The sequence below is a fragment of the Notolepis coatsorum genome (assembly GCF_963971535.1).
Source record: "Notolepis coatsorum genome assembly, chromosome: 15".
NCBI lineage: Eukaryota > Metazoa > Chordata > Actinopteri > Aulopiformes > Paralepididae > Notolepis > Notolepis coatsorum.
In genome coordinates this window covers 80179381-80204710 of record NC_140179.1, presented here as the reverse complement: position 1 = coordinate 80204710, position 25330 = coordinate 80179381, and the positions used below count along the sequence as shown (strand labels likewise).

Genomic DNA, 25330 nt, shown 5'->3' with positions numbered 1-25330 from the left:
AAAAAAACTCCAAAACACACCTGCGGGTATACACCGGCTATACCGCAGTACAAGTGTTTCAGTTTCCAAAAAGGGTTAACCCAGGCCTACGGGTCGCAAACATCACTTCGGACCGGGCCTGGCGGTACGGGAAGCACAGGGTCACCAGAGGAGGTCAAAAAACCACCCCCACAGGCCCCTCTTCGCCATGCGTGAGAGAGGAGCGAAAAACAATGGAGAACCAGCCCCTAAGCACACCGTACCTGGTATTCCCCGGCGGTCTCCCAACCAAGTACTAACCAGGACCAACCTGTGTAGCGGCCGAGATCCGACGAGATCGAGCGCGTACAGAATGGCATGGCTGTAAGCCATGACGACAGTGCTGAGTAAAAACATACCCAACCAGGGTCTCCATAGCGCTTAACCCTGTGACACCCAGACCGACCTGGCATTTTTCCCCCTGAAAAAAGCCCAAGTCCCTCAGGGTACCAGAACAGCAGATCTGCATCCCCGGCGGACAACGGGTTCAACTGATCTGGACCAGCGTGACCAGAACCAGTCCCGTGCCCTAACCACGCCGACATGCCCCAGGAGAAGGGCAGATATGCGTGTTGATCTTAACATGAAAAGAAGGCGCCACCCAGACGTCGGGACGAACCGCGCCTGGTGGCCCACCCCAAGGGCGTGAGACCCCACTACATATGTTCAGATCCATCCCGTCATCATCCCCCAGACATGAACGAGGATCCGTCGACAACCCACCCAGGTCATGGGATGTGGTCGCCGGAAGAGGAAAAACCCCCATCCCAGTTGCTTTATAAAAACGCTGTTTCAACCACAAGCAACTAAGGCGTGCCAGTCAATCGCCTGTTTACAGCGAGCTAGCACTATACGTGCGTCGGGACACACCCCCATCAATGAACAGGCTATTTAGACCTGTCATTGAATCCCCAAGGCGCCCAGGGGAACGACAAGAGGGGTGTGACACTCCCTAACTCCAATACTTCTGGAATAGAAAGAAGGAAGCATCAACAGTATGTATCCCAGTCTACACAGCCGGGGTAAAAAATGTTCACATTTTTACATCCCACCACCCTCCCATAGGAAAGAGACGGGGATCCCCAGAGAGACTTCCCACGCGAGCTGTACAGATTGAAAAGAATATATTGCACCTTGAGCCATGTAAAAAACTGGTTTTAGGGCCTCCGGGGAAGAGGCACCGAACCCATACACACTCAATAAACGAATTGAATCGAATATACATACAATAGAAAAGGACCCTTCTAGAGGGTCCACTCATTTTGACAATCTGAGGAGGAAGGCTCTGTACTCTGATGGAGGCTTCCTCACATGGATCACATGGAAGAAGGAGTCCGAACTCACAGAAGGCCTGAGTAGGCGCTTGGTGAGGAGGAGCCCTGACCACCCCCCCTGAAAACAGATCCATCACATGGACCTGAACAGCACACGGAAGTCCTACCAACAGAGACGCGCACGGTGACGTACTCTATGGCGGGGGAATTCCTGCGGTGCACACGCCCAATATACCAGGCCGTGGGACCAGGAACTCCCTCCCCCCCCCCCCCCCCCCCCCCCCCCCGTAACGTGCCGAACCGCCACGTGACGGGAACCTTGAAGGACAGGGGGTGTACCCCTGACCGACAGAACAATGGGGAGAGGAAAGGTTACCAGTTCACCCCTTTACGACCCCACACCCATGATACGACGTAACGACAAAAAGAGAATATGACACAGTCATAGTCAGCTCTATGAAGCGTTTCACAGCTCCACACAGCGCACGAGCTAACCTGCTATCTGATTTTTACTAAGGAAAAACACAGAATAGAGAGGGCTCTAAGAACCCCGGTCCAACATACACATGTGCTTCTGTGGCCAGTACAACCCAGTTGTAGGTCACATGACACACACAACCCATCATCATCACAATGAGAGAATACATCATTCTTGATTAGTATCGACCACAGGCCTTGCTAAGCACACATGACCGCAACCAAACCAATTTCCCTTTAGGAAATAAGTTTCTCCAGCAGATTTAGCACAACCTCAGCAATCAAGCTGAGAGTTACATCGTATCCCTACCACACAAAAGACACAATTAATGCACAACATGTCTGATAGGAGGTGATAAAGTCCCCAGGGAACCGGGGGGGGAAAAACACAATCCTCCTATTTTACCCTAAATACGGCCAGTTAAAACAGGAAAACCTGTTAATGTGTGAACTCACTGTCCATTGTCATTACAGTCTGAGAAAGAACATTCTTTTACTCACTCGTCACCAAGCATAGCTTCATAGGTTAGTTGCCTTAGTAGTGAGTACACGGTACACATAAACACCATGATGTTTCTCACACAACAACCAGATCAATACATCACGACCTGCACGGAGAAGCTACTGCCAGTGACAAAAACAGCTCACACACAACCCGCAACGTATCTCAAATGCATTGCAACAACACACGTTTTGGGAAAAAACACCGTCATTCACAATACATTTAGCAAGGTAAAACCAGAAGACGTGTTATGAGGGTCTGGCCAACCCCGTACCTGCCCGGAACGCAGATCAGCGAAGTGCAGTCACAAGCGTCCCGTGTTGTTCGATCCGGGCAGCGTCGCCGCTCCACCAGTCGCTACAGTCCTCTTTGTTGACGCAATCCCCGTCTAGGCTCGGGCAGGGTTGACGAACATCCCCTGTCAAGGATGACGTCGTGGTCAAGAGTGTAAAACATGTTAAAAATCAAAGCACGTTCAACAGAATAGCATCAAGCTAACGGCTGCTCCAGCCGTTCGGGTGCTATCGCTTCCGCTCGCGAGACGCCGATCTACGACGCACGCGATCAGGAGCGAGCTCCCGGCGGCGCGCGAGAAGCCAAGCTACCCCGCGCCAGGCCACCGACCGGCTAACCGTAAGCTATGAACATGTAAACAATGACATAACACTCACCCAGACAGGCCGCCGTTCTGAACCCTCCTCACTTTTTAAGAGAAAAGAGAAAACAAGACGTCAACACCGCTTCACAACGGTGACAATAACACGTCCGGCGAAATCAGCACAGTACCAACTGGCCTGTATAGCTGACTTTGAACATGAATCTGCCGCTATCGCACATTACATGCACATATCCCCTCGTGAAGGAATACTCTCATTTGGATATGAAAGATGGGGTCTTAACACGGTGACAGAGAGAATCCACTCGTCCAGAACACACAGGGATCACCAGTGTCAATGGTCGCGGCCCACTAGTTAAAACTATAATGGTCGCCAGACCAAGGCCTTCTGTCGCCTAGACGGCTAAACAAAGGACCCTAGCCTGGGGCCGGTTTCCATAAACTTCGTCTAGTAGCCCCCATAGCACTAACAGACAAGTGGAGCCCGCCAGCAAACACTACTCACCCAACCTGGAACGCACCGCTCCTCACAACAGCGGCATGTCCGACAGTTCAGCTGTGGCCTGACAGGTTTCACCCCAACAAACACAGCAAGGAACTGCAGTTGAGAAGCATGCAGCGGCGTGCTCCCCATACGAAAACCGGTGGAGGGTTTGTAGAATGATCATCATCTTCTAGACACTCCAGTACGAAGACAATATCGCCGTATTTTCTCGAAAAATAGTGAGAGAGAAAATAAAGATATGATATCAACGTATCCTTGTTTCCCAAGCTGTTCCTAATCCAATTTCTTCCATCATGGTGTCAAGTGTGGGGATCTACCGAGGCACCTCTTCCTTGTGGTGAAAGCGAGAAGGAGGAGAGCAGGTGACCACACACCTGCTTATGAAGGTAAGCTGATGAGGGGTGTGGTCAGACTAATACTGGTATTAGAGGTACATTTGTGGTTTATTCAGTACGCGTGCACGTACGCGAGATAGTGCAGAAGGCGAAGCCAAGCTAAGCCACTAACGATACAGAACAGATATTCCACCGCAGGAATTGAGTGCCACATTGAGTTAACCCTTTCACTGCCACACTACCAAATGGTTAACCCTTTCACTACGACAATACAGGTGGTTAACCCTTTCACTGCCACACGACAAATGGTTAACCCCTTCACTACCACACTGGAGAAGGTTAACCCTTCACTACCACACTATAGAAGGTTAACCCTTTACTATCACACTACATACGGTTAACTCTTTCACCGCCACATGACAAAGGGTTAACCCTTTCACTACCACACTGCAGATTAACCCTTTACTATCACACTACAGACGGTTAACCCTTTCACTGACACACGGCAAAGGGTTAACCCTTTCACTACCGCACTACAGAAGGTTAACCCTTTACTATCACACTACAGACGGTTAACCCTTTCACTGCCACCCGACAAAGGGTTAACCCTTTCACTACCACACTACAGAAGGTTAACCCTTTACTATCACACTACAGAAGGTTAACCTTCTGTAGTGTGGTAGTGAAACGGTTAAGGCTGCCTGCCTCAGCCGTCCAGATAGAGAGGTTCCTAAGTTCAAGTCGGAGTCAAACCCTGGTGCAATTTCATCTGCCCCTGCCGAGTTCCATTCTCACGTAAAGCAGACGGGAGGAAATGTGCGGTATGCCCCCACCCCCCCATCCCCCAGCCTGGCCCCCCACCCCCACACCCATTGAGAGGCCAATTACCCTGCAGTGGAAAACAGCCCGGGCCATCAGACAGAGGTATTTATTGCAAGTCAGAAAGCTATATGAGTTTAAAGGCGCAAGGCTGGAAGGCCTAAAGGTTTCCATCCACCTGGAGATCGGTGGCGCGCCGCGCGTGCATGCGTGTGTGTGTGTGTGTGTGTGTGTGTGTGTGTGTGTGTGTGGAAGAGTAGCTGATTTAGTCCCTCTTTTAACTACTTTTTATGTACAGTGTCCTTGAGTTTGAGAAAGGTGCTATTAAGTAAAATGTATTATTATTATTATTATTATTATTATTATTATTATTATTATTATTATTATTATTATTATTATTATTATTATTATTATAATTATAAAGATGGGAGGAGAGGAGCATTCTGGGTGTTTAGGTGGAGAATGGGACAGAGATGTAGTACAGTACTGTTTCACTGCCTTCGATTAGGTATAATGTGTGTGTTTTTTAGTAATACACAATACATACATGCACACACGCGAACACACACACACACACACTTGGCCTGGATAGGAGTATTATTTCTACTCCTTCGTCCTGGCCAACATTCTTGGGAGCAGTTTTGTCTAAATAATTTCTCATAATGGAATACTGTACAACAAAGGCCAACAAAGCGCCAGGCTTTGAGTTCAGCTTTCATTGCCTCTACAGTAGATCCCACCTTGTCTTTATTTATTCACACTTTATTGATCACACATGATCTTGAGCACATTTTGAAGGCATATCAACTTAATACTTTATGTACGATGATCAATATAGTATGTTGAGGCAATAAATCAAAGCATTCCATTATATGCACGTTACTTTAGAGGCAATGGGCCTCATTTATCGATGTTACTGTAAAAGTGTAAAAGGTTGAAAGTAGATCAAATACGGTGCCACAATGTACTTAAAACACAAAATATGCATGCTGGCTGTTTCCATTAACTCATTATAATCCAAATTTAAGAGAAAATTAGTTTGAGTGCATATTTAAGTGTATATCTCAAATGGTATTCGTACAAATGTTTGTTTATTTGTTTGATATACAGTATGAGGCCAGTGTTAGAAAATCACTTCACAATGTTATTCTCTTTGAGCAAAGTCTATAGGTGGGTGGAGGATGTCAGGAGAGAGAGAGAGAGAGAGAGAGAGAGAGAGAGAGAGAGAGAGAGAGAGAGAGAGAGAGAGAGAGAGAGAGAGAGAGAGAGAGAGAGAGAGAGAGATAGAGAGAGAGAGAGAGGTGGTGTGCAGAGATCTTTCCAGGTTCATAGATTAACAGGAGTATAATCTATGAGAGGGAGTTCATATTTAACAGGAGTATAATCTATGAGAGGGAGTTCATATTTAACAGGAGTATAATCTATGGGAGAGAGTTCATATTTAACATGAGTATAATCTATGAGAGAGAGTTCATATTTAACAGGAGTATAATCTATGGGAGAGAGTTCATATTTAACATGAGTATAATCTATGAGAGAGAGTTCATATTTAACAGGAGTATAATCTATGGGAGAGAGTTCATATTTAACATGAGTATAATCTATGAGAGAGAGAGTTCATACTTAACATGAGTATAATCTATGAGAGAGAGAGTTCATACTTAACATGAGTATAATCTATGGGAGAGAGTTCATACTTAACATGAGTATAATCTATGGGAGAGAGTTCATACTTAACATGAGTATAATCTATGAGAGAGAGTTCATACTTAACAGGACTATAATCTATGAGAGAGAGTTCATACTTAACAGGACTATAATCTATGAGAGAGAGTTCATACTTAAAGGGGGTATAATCTATGAGAGAAATAGTTCATACTATAATCTATGAGAGAAAGGGTTCATACTATAATCTATGAGAGAAAAAGTTCATACTTAAAGGGGGTATAATCTATGAGAGAAAGAGTTCATACAGTACTTAAAGGGGGTATCATCTATGAGAGAGATTTAACAGCAGTATAGTTAAATTAAGAGGGTTTACCTCTGCGGACCATTTGGTGAAATTACATTAAAAAAATAAAATAAAAATTGTATGCAGGCACCACTTCAGACAGTATTATATTTCAGTAGTTTCAGATGTAGTCCTACTCTGTGTGTGTATATATTAGTGCTGTCAATAGATACAAAAAATTTACTAATTAATCTCACAGAGTTTTCTGTAATTAATCTAGATTAATCTAGACTAAACATCGTATTTTTCTACTTAAGACCGAAGCTTGTAACAGATATTTACTTGAGTAAAATCATGGAATTAATGTAAAATCAACACAAAGAAAGTATATTTAGATTAAAATCCAATTTACTAGCTTTCTTTGAATACAGTTTCTCTCCTGTGAAATACAAATGTTTTTTTTTATCTACTTTTTCTCCCCATTTTAAATTTTTCTCCCATCCCAATTTCGTATTATCCAATTCTACCCTCCCCTGTCTCGAACGTTGTTAGACCATGCCTCCCACTGGTCGGCTGCAGTGAGGACCAAGCCTTGCATCACGTGTCTCCTCCGGTACACAAGGAGGCAGCTGTCGCATCTTTTCACCTGAACAGCGCGATCTCTCAGCGGCGAGGAGTAACGCGTGGGAGGCTCACGCTGCCCCCGTTGCTTCCTGATTCTGCTGTACAGGCGCACCAACCGACCTGTAGGAGTCGCTGTCCACAACGTCCGATCCCCACCCACCGGCTTTCCCACCCCCTAATACTGCCAATTGTATTAGTATGAACGACCAGCCAAGCCGGAAGAAACACGAGAGCTGGGCTCGAACTGAAATACAAATGTTCAACAAAACCATCAACATTGACTCAACGCTTTCTTATATTATATTGAACAAATTTTTTTAACGCTTTAAAGAATTAAAATTAATCTCCAGAGTTAAAGCATTAATTTTGACAGCCCTAATCGGAAAGATATATATATATATATATATATATATATATATATATATATATATATATATATATATATATATATATATATTTCCGATTTCCATGCTTCTGAAGAGGTTGTGCTTGTAAATTGTATTTTGTGCAGATGTCTTATTGGAATGTGTTGTCAGTTCCTGTGTTGTCACTTCCTGTTTGATTTGTATACATTTGGTCACTTACCCTTCATGATTCATGCAAGCCATTTTCTGAAGAAGGTGTGTTCACACCGAAACGTCATGATTTCAGGCTGTCAATAAATTTGAAAAACCTGGAGTGCGTGCCTGGACTTGTTTCCCTATTTTATATGTATAGTATCAGAGGTTACAGCACCCAGTGTCAAGTCAAGTGAGGTGAGCGCGTTCTACTACTTTTTGTTACCACTTCAGACAGGAAGTGGAGGGCAGCAGTGCAACATTGCATTTAGACGTATCAGTCTGAAGAGAGCACTTACATCTAACACAAAGAAGGCAGTTCAGTAGTTTGTAATATATTGTCTTATTGTATAGTATTTTATGTTTCTGTATAGTATCTTATGTTTCTGTATAGTATTTTATGTTTCTTGTATAGTATTTTATGTTTCTGTATAGTATTTTATGTTTCTTGTATAGTATTTTATGTTTCTTGTATAGTATTTTATGTTTCTGTATAGTATTTTATGTTTCTTGTATAGTATTTTATGTTTCTGTATAGTATCTTATGTTTCTGTATGTTTCTTGTATAGTATTTTATGATTCTATATAGTATTTTATGGTTCTTGTATAGTATTTTATGTTTCTTGTATAGTTTTATGTTTCTTGTTTAGTATTTTATGTTTCTTGTATAGTATTTTATGTTTCTGTTTAGTATTTTATGTTTCTTATATAGTATTTAATGTTTCTGTATAGTATTTTATGTTTCTTGTATAGTATTTAATGTTTCTTGTATAGTATTTTATGTTTCTGTATAGTATTTTATGTTTCTTGTATAGTATTTTATGTTTCTGTATAGTATTTTATGTTTCTTGTATAGTATTTTATGTTTTTGTATAGTATTTTATGTTTCTTGTATAGTATTTAATGTTTCTTGTATAGTATTTTATGTTTCTGTATAGTATTTTATGTTTCTTGTATAGTATTTTATGTTTCTTGTATAGTATTTTATGTTTCTGTATAGTATTTTATGTTTCTTGTATAGTATTTTAGTTCTCATGAACTCTGGTCGCAGGGGACTCGACTCGGGTCCCTGCAGGCGGCAGGGGGAGGGCCGATATGGGCCCAAAATATCCCATCACAATATTTCGATAAATTTTCATGATTCACAATCTGTATCACAAAATCTTTTTCACTTTGCCTTCATGGCTATTTTGCCATAGATTAAGATTACAATAGATCCTCCGATAACAAAGTATAGGCCTAAAAGGAACAAATGGTATCTGTATGAGGAGTGTCTGAGCAGCTATGGCGAAAATAATCAGTAGAAATGAAAAGGAACAGGCCAACATTTTGGGAAATCAAGCTTACCGTCTTCTCCAGAGAGAGACAAGAAGATAGATAGGACGCTAGGCATTGTCCAACTAACACCTTTCCCGAAGGCTAACCGGCACTGTCCGCTTCCATTCATTGTGCTAAGCTAGGCTAACATGCAGCCAGATAGCTTTCTACTGAACGCACAGAGAGGAGACTGGTATCTATCGTCTTGTCTCTCTCTCTGGAGAAGATGATACGCTAATTTCCCCAAATGTTGGCATGTTCCTTTAACCGGTGATGAGATTGTCACACAGCCCACAGCAAGAGCATGACATGTAACCCAGCCCCCCCCCCCCCAACCAGGATGCCCATGTTAACCCTTTCACTGCAGCACTATCAAACGGTTAACCCTTTCACTGCCACACGACAGCAGGTTAACCTTTCACTACCACACTACAGACGTTTAACCCTTTCACTGCAGCACTATCAAACGGTTAACCCTTTCACTGCCACACGACAGCAGGTTAACCTTTCACTACCACACTACAGACGGTTAACCCTTTCACTACCACACTACAGACGGTTAACCTTTTACTATCACACTACAGACGGTTAACCCTTTACTATCACACTACAGACGGTTAACCCTTTCACTACCACACTACAGACGGTTAACCCTTTACTATCACACTACAGACGGTTAACCCTTTCACTACCACACTACAGACGTTTATTTTTTATATTATCTTTTTCCCCCTCCTTTTTCCGATTTTCCTCCCATCCCACTGTTAGTCGTTATGCCAATTCCCAACCCCCTTCCTGGTTGTTGCGCACCCCCCCCTACTGTTGGTCCGGGAGGCAGGAGACTGTCACATGCTTTCCTCCGACACATGTGCAGCCAGCCGGCAGCCAGCCTGGCAGCGCAGATTCTCACCGGGAGAGTGTAACGTGTGGAAGGTCACACTACCTTTCTCCAGATCCTACCCTCGCTGTGCAGGCGCCCCGACCGAACTGTAGGGGTCGCTGTCCACAACGCCCAGGACCCACCCATCAGCTTTCCCACCCCTAACACTGCCAATTGTGTTAGTATGAACGACCAGCCAAGCTGATAGCAACGCCGAGAGCTGGATTCGAACCAGCGTCTCCAGCGTTGGTGGCGAGCGCCTTACCCACTACACCACCTAGCCGCCCCACTACAGACGGTTAACCCTTTACTATCACACTACAGACGGTTAACCCTTTCACTACCACACTACAGAAGGTTAACCCTTTCACTACCACACTACCGAAGGTTAACCCTTTCACTACCACACTACAGAAGGTTAACCCTTTCACTACCACACTACAGACGGTTAACCTTTCACTACCACACTACAGAAGGTTAACCCTTTCACTACCACACTATAGGTTAACCCTTTCACCACCACACTACAGAAGGTTAACCTTTCACTACCACACTACAGAAGGTTAACCTTTCACTACCACACTACAAAGGGTTAACACTTTCACTACCACACTACAGACGGTTAACCCTTTCACTACCACACTACATACGGTTAACCCTTTCACTACCACACTACAGAAGGTTAACCCTTTCACTACCACACTACAGACGGTTAAAGTTTCCTTACATGGAGTCCCTTGAGGTTCTTGAAGTCGCCTTCTTTGATCTCTGTGATCTTGTTGTTCTGCAGGTCCAGCAGGGTGGTGTCATCTGGAATGTCTTCAGGAACGCTCTTCAGACCTGAGAGAGACGGGACAGACGAGAGGGAGAGTTAACGGCTGAATCCTCTGGTATAGTGTGGTGTATGTGTGTGTGTGTGTGTGTGTGTGTGTGTGTGTGTGTGTGTATGTGTGTGTGTGTGTGTGTGTGTGTGTGTGTGTGTGTGTCTGTGTGTGTGTGTGTGTGTGTGTGTGTGTGTGTGTGTGTGTGTGTGTGTGTGTGTGTGTGTGTGTGTGTGTGTGTGTGTGTGTGTGTGTGTGTGGTCCCCCGTGAGGCTCAAAGGCTGGAGCGAGAGACTTCCTGCTCCGACTTCTGAAGAGAGGTCTGATGAAAGCTAACGGGCTGAGACGTCACCTTTTTTTGGGTTAGAATAATGAATGTTTTGCAACCGGTGTTGTACCTAATTCTCCAGCCGCCCATGGGGTCGAGCAACACTGCCCCCGGGCTGATCTAACACCAACACTGCCCCCAGGCTGATCTAACACCAACACTGCCCCCAGGCTGATCTAACACCAACACTGCCCCCAGGCTGATCTAACACCAACACTGCCCCCATGCTGATCTAACACCAACACTGCCCCCAGGCTGATCTAACACCAACACTGCCCCCAGGCTGATCTAACACCAACACTGCCCCCATGCTGATCTAACACCAACACTGCCCCCAGGCTGATCTAACACCAACACTGCCCCCATGCTGATCTAACACCAACACTGCCCCCATGCTGATCTAACACCAACACTGCCCCCAGGCTGATCTAACACCAACACTGCCCCCAGGCTGATCTAACACCAACACTGCCCCCAGGCTGATCTAACACCAACACTGCCCCCATGCTGATCTAACACCAACACTGCCCCCAGGCTGATCTAACACCAACACTGCCCCCAGGCTGATCTAACACCAACACTGCCCCCATGCTGATCTAACACCAACACTGCCCCCAGGCTGATCTAACACCAACACTGCCCCCAGGCTGATCTAACACCAACACTGCCCCCAGGCTAAACTTTCAAGTCACACTGGGGATGAACATGCAAAAAGAAAAAAGAAATGTCTCAAGAGTACTGTAAACAAAATGATGTTATGTTGTGTGAGTGCATGTTTGTCCTATAGTCCTGTAATTGTATAGCACCTTTCATACAGAAACTGCAGCTCAAAGTGATTCATAACAGAAAGAAGACATAAAGGCATAAAATGAGCACATAAAGTGCAGACATATAAAATCACAGTTTTTCACATTAGGATCTAACATCCCACATTGTAGCCCCCCCCCCCCCCCCCTCCCCGCCCATCTGGGTGAAGATCTGCTTGGGCTGCATGTATTTGAACTTGTCATAATAACCCTAACCCTGACCTTACCCCTAACCTTTGACCTCAGGGGAGGCCTCACCCTAACCTAAGACAGAGGTGGATCTTCTTGTGTGTGTGTGATGAATTTGCCGAGGCGTGGAGAGAGAAAAGGACGAGTCCTGTGGAATGTTTCTGTTCCTGTGCTGCAGCTGTGCGCACCACCACTGGTGGCTGATGGGAAATGTAGTTTGCAGCGGCGCATGACAGAAAGGTCTGGTGGCAGGAGCCTAACCACTCCGTGACCTCAAGAGTGGGAGTGTGGACACAAAATGGCGGCGCCGTGGTCTCCAGTTGCCTACTGACTATAGGGTAATGAGGTAATTATCTTCGATATTGAACATGTTGTAGCGACCCTGGGATTTGGGTGGGTTGGTCAGCCGAGCTGTCACTCTGCACTCTGCCAACCTGGGACTGGCGGCGACGCTATTGGTCCTGCGAGCCGGGGGTTGCCAGAGGGGAGGGGGCGGGGGCTGAAAGGGTATAAGGGAGTACAGTTTTGAGTAAAACATCAAAACAAAACAAAACATTTCTTAAAAAAAAGAACATTATATCTTGCAGCATATTTTAAGTTTTTCTTTCTTATATTAAAGTATATTTAGTTTTTAAGAATTGTAAAGGATAGGCAAAAATAAGCATGTGCTTCAGCCTATTCTCGAAGTCAACTTCCTGCCTGTTGTTTCTACGCAACTGCAGCGTGGGGGGAAACTGCCCAGCCTGGTACATTGTGTACGTTCATTTAGTGCAGAAACGGATGGTTAAAGCGGCAAATTAAAGACAATCAAGCGGAATTTTCTTCAGTCCTTCACAATGCCAAAGAGCTGCTGTGTTACGTGTTGTACTAATGACAAAAACAGAAATCGCAAGTTTTATACCATCACGGAGGAAAAAGTGGCTGTGGCTAACTTTCGGCTAACTCGCTCTGCTGTTGTGGTCGTGGTAGCTACATGCTAAGCTAACGTTAGTCACATCATATCGAACCGATAGGAGCTTATCTTATCTAATCTTACATGGATGTTTGATCGGGTAGTGGCACACGTGGTACCACCACGTAAGATTAGATAAGATAAACTCCTATCGGTTCGATATGATTAACGTTAGCTTAGCATGTAGCTACCACGACCACAACACCAGAGCTAGTTAGCCGAACGTTAGCCGCCAGCCACTTTTTCCTCCGTGATGGTATAAAACTTGCGATTTGGATTTCTGTGTTTGTTTTGTTATTAGTACAAAACGTAACATAGCAGCTTCAATTTGGGTATTCGAGAGATGGCCATGTCTGTATGTGTTTTGTATGGACATTATGTCAAGTCAATCAGGGGGAGCTTCTTTGAATCATATCTCGCCTTAGAATCACCAGAAAGGCTTTCGAAATAGTGAAATGCCATGTTGGCCTCAATATTTTCAAAACAAATCGTATGAAAATGTTATGAAATTAACAAGAATGTGATAAAACATAAAACGGACCTCAACACATGCGAGAATTCCTTTTTTCGTTCATTGAGTTTGGATTTTGTGTGAGCTTACTTTGAATATGTACATTTGTGATTTTCTTTTATTTAAATTTTTTTTGAAAGTCCACACAAGTGTGTTTTTGATTGATCTGTAAACAAAGACCGAAAATAAACTCATCATCATCATCATCATCATCCATCATCATCATCATCATAAGAGGGTGTGGCACCTAGGGCTCTCTTGAGGCATGGGAAGTTACAGTGATGAGTCCATGGTACCGAAGCCTTACCTGATGTTTGAATAAAGAAGTGAGAACTAACACCTGCCTCGAGAGTCGTCAATAACGTTAAAACGTTACAATATGGATGTTTTAATTGTATTGTACTTTTTGAAATGCAGGATATTTGCCAGTGAGACCCGAACATCCTTATGTTATGTTTATGTCCGGAATTTAGACATCATCACCCCACTTGTTTACCCCCCCCCCCCCACACACACACACACACACACACACACACACACACACACACACACACACACACACACACACACACACACACACACACACACACACACACACACACACACACACACACACACACACACACACACACACACACACACACACACACACACACACACACACACACACACACACACACACACACACACACACACACACACACACACACACACACACACACACACACACACACACACACACACACACACACACACACACACACACACACACACACACACACACACACACACACACACACACACACACACACACACACACACACACACACACACACACACACACACACACACACACACACACACACACACACACACACACACACACACACACACACACACACACACACACACACACACACACACACACACACACACACACACACACACACACACACACACACACACACACACACACACACACACACACACACACACACACACACACACACACACACACACACACACACACACACACACACACACACACACACACACACACACACACACACACACACACACACACACACACACACACACACACACACACACACACACACACACACACACACACACACACACACACACACACACACACACACACACACACACACACACACACACACACACACACACACACACACACACACACACACACACACACACACACACACACACACACACACACACACACACACACACACACACACACACACACACACACACACACACACACACACACACACACACACACACACACACACACACACACACAAACACACTGAAAGCCCGACAGGGTAGGATCTAAAGAACCTCAGCAGGAAATAGCAAGAAAACTGGTCAAAGTGAAAACCTTCAAAACCACAAATCTAACTTTCTTTCAAACAATCCCAGTGTGATGCCTTTTTAAGGTAACATTCCATAAAGACACATTACTCGGTGCAACGGTGGAAACGGGCCTCGAGACTCATTTCCTCTGAGTAAGTCGGTAACTACACACCTGGACACTGAGCTCAGGCTAAATGTCGTTTTGGTTCTAGACTTTATTTTGGGTGTTTCCGAGACAATGGGTGGCACGGCGGGGGAAACTGGTTGAGCTGGTCTGTGATCGTGAAGGAGAGCGAAGGAGACAGTTGAGAGAGAGGTACAGTAGGTCCCCCAAGGATGTTGGACTACGCATCGGCGGAGCCAATGATGCTAATGATGGAGCATCGCCGTCGGTTGTGTGATAGTAAAGGGCTAACCTTCTGTATTGTCACAGTGAAAGGGTTAACCGGCTGTCGTGTGGCAGTGAAAGGGTTAACCACTGCACAAATGAAGTTCCCGAAAGGAAAATAAAGTAGTTTGAAGTTGAAGGTATGGCTCAAGCAACATCCCTGATCCGTCTCCTGTTTGAGAGGAAGAGATGTAGCATAAAAAACGTGTTTCTGTCACAACAAGGGGGCTCATAACTTCTCTCATACCATGCATGTAATTGCGTATACCCAGACGCCAACGTACCTCGGCTTAAAAGCTTCTCACTGGGCCTTCGCTTGCACAAACATTCTTTTCGGCTAAGTTTTGCCGGCTTCCTGTCAGCTTTTCAACCGTGGAGGAGCCGCAATCCCTCACAGCTGTTTGAGGTCAACCCCTGAGTCGTTACCTTATCCTCTTACTTTCACGCTTTTTCACCCCCTATCTCACTCGGTCTTCTTGTGTTACTTACTGAATCTCTTCCTCCCTTGGCAATCTTGGAAACATTTCACTTCCCCTCTTTTCTTTATTATCATGATTTTTTCAAATATCCTATATATCCATATACTGAAATATTTCAGTATGTCGAAAATTAAAAGATGTCTAGTCTGAGCCCATTGAGCACACAATTCACAGCTGGTCTCTCTCTCTCTCTCTCTCTCTCTCTCTCTCTCTCTCTCTCTCTCTCTCTCTCTCTCTCTCTCTCTCTCTCTCTCTATCTAAACACTGTGAAGGGAATCATATGATACAGTATGCTCCCCCAGATGTCATAGTAGGTATTATAGTTCCAGTAAACAGTCTGTGTGTACAGTATACAGGTCACACAGTACAGTAGGCCTGTTATTCAGGTGTCAGAAAGGTCCGGCTGAGGGGCGCCCTCGTGGCGCATACCATAGTGCCTCGCGCACCTACACGGCCGACCCGGGTTCGATCCCAGCTCCCGTCGTTATTTGTCGCATGTCCTCCCCACCTCTCCTCCCGTTCGCCCTCTCCTCTGTCGGTCCTGCGTGACCAATAAAGCTGTAAAAATGCTAAAAAATTATAATAATAATAAAAAAAAAAATAAAGGTCCGGCTGAAATGAGGGCGTTTAAAAATTCAGTTTTAAAGTCCTTCTCTAATACTATATCTGTACCGCATACTGGGCAACATTTAACTCACTCAACATATATTATTATATACCGTATATATATAAAAAAATTTGGTTTCCCTTTTTATTATTATTATACGTTTTTATTATTATTCTTTTTTTTGCATGGCTTCCTTTTTTTATTTAAATGTTTTTCCAGTGCATGGCTTCTTTTTAAAATATTTTCTTTTTACTACAATGTATGGCTTCCAATCGCCAACTGTACCATAACAACAATGTCCTGGACACACACAGTCAAATGAATTATGACAATGAACACTGTTGTGACGTTTGGCTACGAGCCAACAATCATAGCCTGTTACCACACCGATTCTAAATGATACAACTGGAGAGCATGTCTCAGCTCATGTCTCAGTGTTTTAACGCTCTTGAGAGCAGCACGCTGACCGCGACATTTGATCGATGCTCTATAATAGTTAACTTGTTAACGGTTCAGACTCTTGGCAGAGCGCAGACAAGAAAGATGGAACTTTCAAATACAATCCGCCTCTTTGTAGTCACTTTGAATCCTTCTATTTCCGAGCAAAGTGAATGGGATATCAAGCGTGTGATTACTCTGGCACTATAACCCTCTAGTTTGCAGGCCCATTCATTAATGACAGTGTTTATGTAATTTCCTTCTGGTCTCTGCGTGTAATTGTGGCTCCTCGCTAGAGGAGAGCTATACTAATCTAGCTATACATCATCTACACAGCCTGCATTGGCTCCTAGGCTGGTAAAGCTATGCCGCCTGAAGTGTGAAAACGGAAGTACAGGAAGTACCGGCTACAGGCTTTCCGGTTCCGACAAAACAATAATAGAAACGTGTGAAGTGCACAATATTTCCTCGTTTAAGCCACTGCAACGGCTTTGCCTGAAGAATTTACTACATGACCGGGACGTTCTAGCTTGTTTGCCGACAGGATTCGGGAAAAGTTTGGTCTGTTCGGAGGCAACTTCCAGGGGAAGTACATACACAGGAAATTCTACCTCATACACACTTTCGGCCGTAGTGCTTTACCATGCAGGCTTTATCTCACGGAGGAGATAAAACTGGGAACAAGGTTCCAGTGTGTTTATTGGCCATTAAGAACAGCATGCATGCATAGATGCGCTCTTGTGATTGGAGGATCAATAAAATAGGGTGGGGTTTGCGATTGGTAAATTTCTAGGGGAAAATGAGGATAACACAACCCTTTTCCAACGGACCTGGCAAATGTACAGGGGTGTGTAAAAAGTACCCATAAATTATACTTAAGTGAAAGTATGGGTACCGTCTCAAAATCTTACTTGAGTAAAAGTCAGAGTATCTGGCTAAAAACACACTTGAGTAAAAGTCTAAAAGTTTCTGCTTTTAAATGTACTTACAGTCAAAGTAAAAACTTTTTTTCTGAATATTCTGATAGCAGGTGTTTAATCAAAGATCCCCGCTTTCTAGTCTTGCACAAGGACCAATCAGCATGGGTATGGGCGGGTTCATTTTCCATTGATGGGGATTTGATTGGCTGTTTTTAAATAAAGTGCGGCCACAGGATTAATAACGTTAACGTTAGTTCGGCCAGAGAAACAAATATACCGGTACTCATTAAACTCGTTGGACCTGCGAGATTTGTACTTTGTAGGTCTGCATTTTAAATGTAAGGTTGTAGAGTTGTACCCTTCCTGCTGTCTTGTTGTACAAAACTTGTAAGTCGCTTTGGATAAAAGTGTCAGCTAAACGACAAAATGTAAATGTGTATGTAAATAGGAGTAGTAAAAAAAATTCTCTGAAATGTAATTGAGTAAAGTACAAGTATACAAACCTAATAATACTTGAGTAAAGTACAAATCCCCCAAAACAGTACTCAAGTACTTTACACCCCTATCCACGACTCGTGTCGATGCCTCAGAATGACTGTCATGGGGGGGAAAGGCCCAGAGACAGGGCAGGGGGTGAGGGGTGTCTCTGAGTGGGGAGCAGGCACTCTCGCCTCCTCACCCAGGCCTCTTTGTGTGTGTGTGTGTGTGTGTGTGTGTGTGTGTGTGTGTGTGTGTGTGTTAGGGATGGGTACCGTTCACATTTGAACCGATACGGTACCGGTACCTGTGAATCAATACCGGTACCCAACGGTACCTTTTTTCGGTACTTTAGTCTCTAAAATGTAATCTACCTACCTCAGTTGTAAAAAAAAATATCCAAACTTCAAATAACCACATTTCGACAGTTTTCGGCTTGCCATTGCCCCTGACTGCTTTGTTGTTGAATCAAGTCAAATCCTAGGTAAGCGTATATTGTGCGTCGTGTGAACGTTGACATGAAAAGAAAAAGTTCAAAAAAAAGAATAAAAGTGTAAAAAAGAAATTTTTTATAATTTTTTTTTTTTTACGGTATCTCACGTGAATCGATACTCTGTAGGACCGACGTGTTTCGGTAAGTACTTTTTTTTTTAAAGTACCGAATTCGGTACCCATCCCTAGCGTGTGTGTGTGTGTGTGTGTGTGCACGTGTGTATGAGAGCGAGTGTGTGTGTGTGTGCATGTGTGTGTGTGTGTGTGTGTGTGTGTGTGTGTGTGTGTCTGAGTGCATGTACAATATGTGTGTGTGTGTGTGTACAGTACGTGTGTGTGTGTGAGTGAGTGAGTGAGTGAGGTGAGTGAGTGAGTGAGTGAGTGAGTGAGTGAGTGAGTGAGTGAGTGAGTGAGTGAGTGAGTGAGTGAGTGAGTGAGTGAGTGAGTGAGTGAGTACAGTACGTGTGTGTGTGTGTGTGTGTGTGTGTGTGTGTGTGTGTGTGTGTGTGTGTGTGTGTGTGTGTGTGTGTGTGTGTGTGTGTGTGTGTGTCGTGAGAGCGAGTGTGCAATGCCAGCAGGTCTGGGGAACAGATGCAGGCTGAGGGCCAGAGGGGCGGGACGGCGGAGATGGGAGTCCAGCTCTGGAGCTCTCTCTCCTGGGAGGCTGTCCTGGCTGGGACCCGGGCTACAGTGGTGACGTAATGGAACCCTTTCCTGAACGTCCGTCCGTCCGTCCGTCCGTCCGTCCGTCCGTCCGTCCGTCCGTCTGTCTGTCTGTCTGTCTGTCTGTCTGTCTGTCTGTCTGTCTGTCTGTCTGTCTGTCTGTCTGTCTGTCTGTCTGTCTGTCTGTCTGTCTGTCTGTCTGTCTGTCTGTCTGTCTGTCTGTCTGTCTGTCTGTCTGTCTGTCTCTCTCTCTCTCTGGGGGGATCTCCCTGGTTGTCGGTTTGTCAGCCATTTTCTTGAATTTAACAACTTGTAATCACTCTCTTTTATTTGACTGTATAATAACTTTATGTGTATAGCACTTTTCATACAGAAATTGCAGTCCAAAGTGCTTCACAGCAGTACAGGCATAAGCGAGCATAAAAAAGATAGAGAGGTAGCAAGGTAAGGTAAATCACTGTGTTTCACATTAGCATCCCAATAGGCCTCCCTGTTTACCGTTGCATTCAGTAATATAATAAAATAGAAGAGACAGAGTAAAAAATGGCGGTTTGATTCAGTTTAAAAATAGGCTAAAAGTATCCCCATTCTAAATGTTCCTGTCTATCTAGTAGTCCCTTATTCATCTCTGTTAATAATGGCATCGCTAAAAGTTGTTTAAAAAAAGTGGATTTGGATTTTTTTTTTATCCTTCGATTCATTGCCTCCGTCTATTCATTTGTCGCTTCGGATTACCAACCTCCCCCCCCCCCTCTCTCTCTCTCCCTCCCACTTGTCTCTAAATCTCGACCGCCCCTCCCTTTCCAAACAAGGCAGGAGCCAAGAACTGAACTCAGAACTCAAAGGGTGAAGGGTCAATGTGGGGTCACTGGGATTTTCCCTGGCAGAGCCTAGAGGGATGACTCAAGCTACTGTATACACTGAACAGGAAACAAGATAAACAGACCGGACGGAACACCTGTAAACAATATAAGCTACAATCTGGTCAATTAGGCGAAGCGATGACTAATAGCCGACTAACCTCCGAGTGCAAACCTCACAGTGCAAAAATAAAGTTCCGGAACATTTGGGAACATTGTTAAAAAAAGAAAATGGGATGAGGTCAGAACTTTTCCTGAGCCAGTGTTGCCCTTAAATGTCATGGTCTGAGAAAACCCAATTAGGAAAAATAAGAAAACCGGCCCAGATTTTTTGCATCAAATAATGTCGCAGGAGGAAGTGAGGGGGAAGGTCACGGTTTCTGTGAGTCTGTTTTAAAGAGGTCTAAACTGGGACGATGTTCTCTGGAGGAGTTAATAGGCTGATGACACAGAGAGATGAAACAGTAGACACCCTTTGAACCGGCGCACTGGTCTGGGAGGAGAGAGGAGACTCCTCTGAAGGCGCTACGATTAAAGATGACCTTATAATGTTCCGAATGTCTCGCACTCACTAACAAAACCAAGGGCGGGACTTTGTACAGTAAATCACACTAAGCCATCAGAACTACTGGCGTCACGCGCTGGACTTGGAGACAGGCTGGATGCTGAGTAGACAGGTTGGATGCTGTAAGACCTGGAGACAGGTTGGATGCTGAGGAGACAGGCTGGATGCTGTATAGACAGGCTGGATGCTGTAATTTGCTGTATAGACAGGCTGGATGCTGTATAGACAGGCTGGATGCTGAGTAGACAGGCTGGATGCTGTATAGACAGGCTGGATGCAGCCTATCAAGTTTTTTTATTCTGTCAATCTGTGTGCTGATTTTATGCCGATGTTCATTTTATACTATATAGATAGTTAATCATATTTACTGTTATATGGTCAAAATGTGTGCATTGAAATGTCTGTAAAGTCTCGACGACATTGAAAATGAGTGCGACCTCAATTGCCTATTCGAGTATAAATAAAGGTTGATGGTGAAGTTAATATATATATTGAAATATATTTTTCCCTGTTTTGTCTGGTTATACCGTTTTCCAGAACCTTATTGAACAAATTGATTACGTGAGTGTTTATGTTATACACACGTTAATAATCATAAACCATAATACGGTGTGATTGTCGAAAGGGAGCGGGGCCTCTCTGTGTTTACCCAGATCGGAGCACTGCACCACGCGGAGGTGGCACTGGCAGCGGAAGGGGCACCGGGGTCCGGCGGGCGCGCTGGGGGAGTCCGCGTCGGGGGCCTCGGGTTCGTCGGGCAGACCCGAGCCGGGCTCGTCCTCCATCATGAAGTCCAGGAAGCCGGACTGGCGGAAGGGCAGCGACCAGCAGGCCGTGACCAGGAGCAGGGAGAGACAGGCTGACCTCATGGTGCGATGGGTAGGAGGCCTGCAGAGGGGAGAGGGAGGAGACACGGGTCAGGGCTCATACTTTTATTCTATTGCGCTATATTTAATTTAGTTCTCATCCCATATAATTTTATTCAACCTCTTATTTACAGTTGTACAACGCTGGCCTATAATTTATTTCATAATTATATTATTCTATTGTGCTTAACTTGGCTCATATTTCATTTGACTTTACTCCACCACTTTATTGTATTATCTGTCTGTTCATGTCCGTCCGCTAATGTCGCACCGATAACGTCCTATGCAAATTCCTTGTATGTGAAAAGTATACTTGGCTAATAAAGACCTTTCTGATTCTGATAAAAGCTGTGTGGCTGCAAAATCTGAGACAGTGCTGGATTATTATCATACAGAGAGAGAGCAACGAAGAGAAAGAGAGAGAGAGAGAGAGAGAGAGAGAGAGAGAGAGAGAGGAGAGAGAGAGAGAGAGAGAGAGAGAGAGAGAGAGAGAGAGAGGGAGGGAGGGAGATAGAGACAGAGAGAAATAAACAGAGGGAAAGGGAGAGAGAGAGAGAGAGAGAGAGAGAGAGAGAGAGAGAGAGAGAGAGAGAGAGAGAGAGAGAGAGAGAGAGAGAGAGAGAGAGAGAGAGAGAGAGAGAGAGAGACAGAGATAGAGAGACAGAGACAGAGATAGAGAGACATACCAGTGAGAAGACAAAGGTCAGAGGTGAATGGCCAAAGGCTATAAGGATAAGCACCTGGGGTTGATAATTGTCAAGCCAGCTTGTGTCTCCAGTGAGAGAACAGAGGTCATAGCACAACTCAAATGAAAATGAAGTAATAACAACCAGAATCTATTATGTTTCTAGGGGCTGTAAAGTTCCAAATGATGTTATTATTATTATTATTATTATTATTATTATTATTATTATTATTATTATTATTATTATTATTATTATATTATTATTATTATATTATTATTATTATTATTATTATTATTATTATTATTATTATTATTATTATTATTATTATTATTATTATTATTATTATTATTATTATTATTATTATTATTATTATTATTATTATTATTATTATTATTATATGTATATTTGTATACCTATTTTATATCCTTAGTTGTTCTATGGGCTGATTTCAGTGGTGCCTCTCTTCAAGTCAGTCAGTTTGCCCCTCCATGAATTATCACACTGGTTTCATTGAGCTCACTATGGCTACGTTAGCAAGCTGGGAAACAAGCTAACGTGTTTAATGACTCTTGTGACTAGCAACAGAACACATCAGACACCTGAGAGAGAGAGAGAGGAGAGAGAGAGAGAGAGAGAGAGAGAGAGAGAGAGAGAGAGAGAGAGAGAGAGAGAGAGGGAGAGGGAGAGAGAGAGAGAGAGAGAGAGAGAGAGAGAGAGAGAGAGAGATAGGGGGAGGCAGGGAGGAAAACTTCTACAATGGCTGGAACGTTTTATAAAGACTGTAAAGCAAAAAGCATAAAACAATACTTTGGTTGCCTGACTACGTGCCACTTCAGATGTGTTAATGTACCATTATGAAGACCAAGGCCCGGTGGGATCTCCCAGCGCTCTGTCACTGAGAGAAGCCCGTCTCCAACTATCCATGACCACATTAATCCAGTCTATACACACACACACACGCACACAAACACACCAATTTTGCATAAACACACATACCGTGTCAACACATGCACGAATACAGACAAACTCACTGACCTCTCTCTCTCTCACACACACACACACACACACACACACACACACACACACACACACACACACACACACACACACACACACACACACACACACACACACACACACACACACACACACACACACACACACACACACACACACACACACACACACACACACACACACACACACAACACACACACACACACACACACACACACACACACACACACACACACACACACACACACACACACACACACACACACACACACACACACACACACACACACACACACACACACACACACACACACACACACACACACACACACACACACAACACACACACACACACACACACACACACACACACACACACACACACACACACACACACACACACACACACACACACACACACACACACAGTCTCAGGGACCCAGCAATCTGCCTGTCAGACACAGAGCCAGCAGCTTCTACTGTCTGTCTGTCTGTCTGTCTGTCTGTCTGTCTGTCTGTCTGTCTGGTCGTACAGTAATTGAAGGGAGCGCTGTGAGCCACAACTGCTAACTGCTGACCCAGGATCAGTGCTTCCTGCAGTGGACCGTGACCTAAACATCATGACCTCGATGAAGAGACTGACCCCCAAACCAGCTGGCAGGAGTTGAAAGTACAGTAGTCTGGTTATTTGTCCGAGCCCCGGTCAAGGCTGCTGTCGGAAAGTGGTGTTGTTGTCCAGCAGGGGGCACTCTGTCCTCTGGACTTGTCACTAACAATGCCCCTGTTACAGTGAGAGGGACACCGTACAGCTGTGAGTGCCGTCCTTCGGATGAGACGCTAAACCGAGGTCCTGACTGAATGTCGGTCGTTAAAAGAACCCAGGACGCCTATCGTAAAGAGTAGGGGGTTCCCCGACGTTCCTGGCCAAATACCAATCAGGTCTCTGACATCAAGGCCACCTAATCATCCCTTCCCCTTAATTGGCTGATATCAATCTCTGTCTCCTGAGCCGTTCAGCCATTGTGTGTAGTGTGATGTGTGTCTGGTGCCAGTGTATGGTAGTCACTGTGTAGTGTGATGTGTGCCGGGTGCCAGTGTATGGTAGTCATTGTGTGTAGTGTGATGTGTGTCTGGTGCCAGTGTATGGTAGTCACTGTGTAGTGTGATGTGTGCCGGGTGCCAGTGTATGGTAGTCATTGTGTAGTGTGATGTGTGCCTGGTGCCAGTGTATGGTAGTCATTGTGTGTAGTGTGATGTGTGCCTGGTGCCAGTGTATGGTAGTCATTGTGTAGTGTGATGTGTGCCTGGTGCCAGTGTATGGTACTAGTCATTGTGTAGTGTGAGGTGTGCCTGGTGCCAGTGTATGGTAGCCATTGAGTAGTGTGATGTGAGCCTGGTGCCAGTGTATGGTAGTCAGTGTGTAGTGTGATGTGAGCCTGGTGCCAGTGTATGGTAGTCAGTGTGTAGTGTGATGTGTGCCTGGTGCCAGTGTATGGTCAGTGTGTAGTGTGATGTGTGCCTGGTGCCAGTGTATGGTAGTCAGTGTGTAGTGTGATGTGTGCCGGGTGCCAGTGTATGGTAGCCATTGAGTAGTGTGATGTGTGCCTGGTGCCAGTGTATGGTAGTCAGTGTGTAGTGTGATGTGTGCCGGGTGCCAGTGTATGGTAGCCATTGAGTAGTGTGATGTGTGCCTGGTGCCAGTGTATGGTAGTCAGTGTGTAGTGTGATGTGTGCCTGGTGCCAGTGTATGGCAGCCTGCGTAGCCCAAGGTTGGTGCTACCAGTGGTGGTGAAGGAGGCAATTTCCACCCTACATTGTAAAGCGCTTTGAGTGTCTAGATAAGCGCTATATAAATGCAATTAATTATTAATATTATTATTTGAAATTGAATAGTCCATGTGTGTGACTTTCTATCGGTGTGTCTCTCTGTGAGTCAGAGAGAGAGAGTCTCTACATTCGTCCAGGGTCGTGTCAGGTCGCAGGGACCACGGCTCTGAGCAGCTG

At 44.6% G+C, this 25330-nt stretch overlaps 1 protein-coding gene across 1 annotated transcript in view; it reads right to left on the bottom strand.

Annotated features, from left to right (window-relative positions):
• dcn (decorin) overlaps nucleotides 1-25330 on the bottom strand; it is a 35992-nt gene that overhangs the window by 10100 nt on the left and 562 nt on the right. Inside the window, exons 2-3 of the mRNA XM_084331158.1 lie at nucleotides 21407-21645; nucleotides 10603-10715 (exon numbers count right to left, since the gene is read on the bottom strand). Coding sequence (XP_084187284.1) covers nucleotides 10603-10715; nucleotides 21407-21626 — 333 coding nt within the window. The 5' untranslated portion in view covers nucleotides 21627-21645. The remainder of the gene's footprint in view (nucleotides 1-10602; nucleotides 10716-21406; nucleotides 21646-25330) is intronic.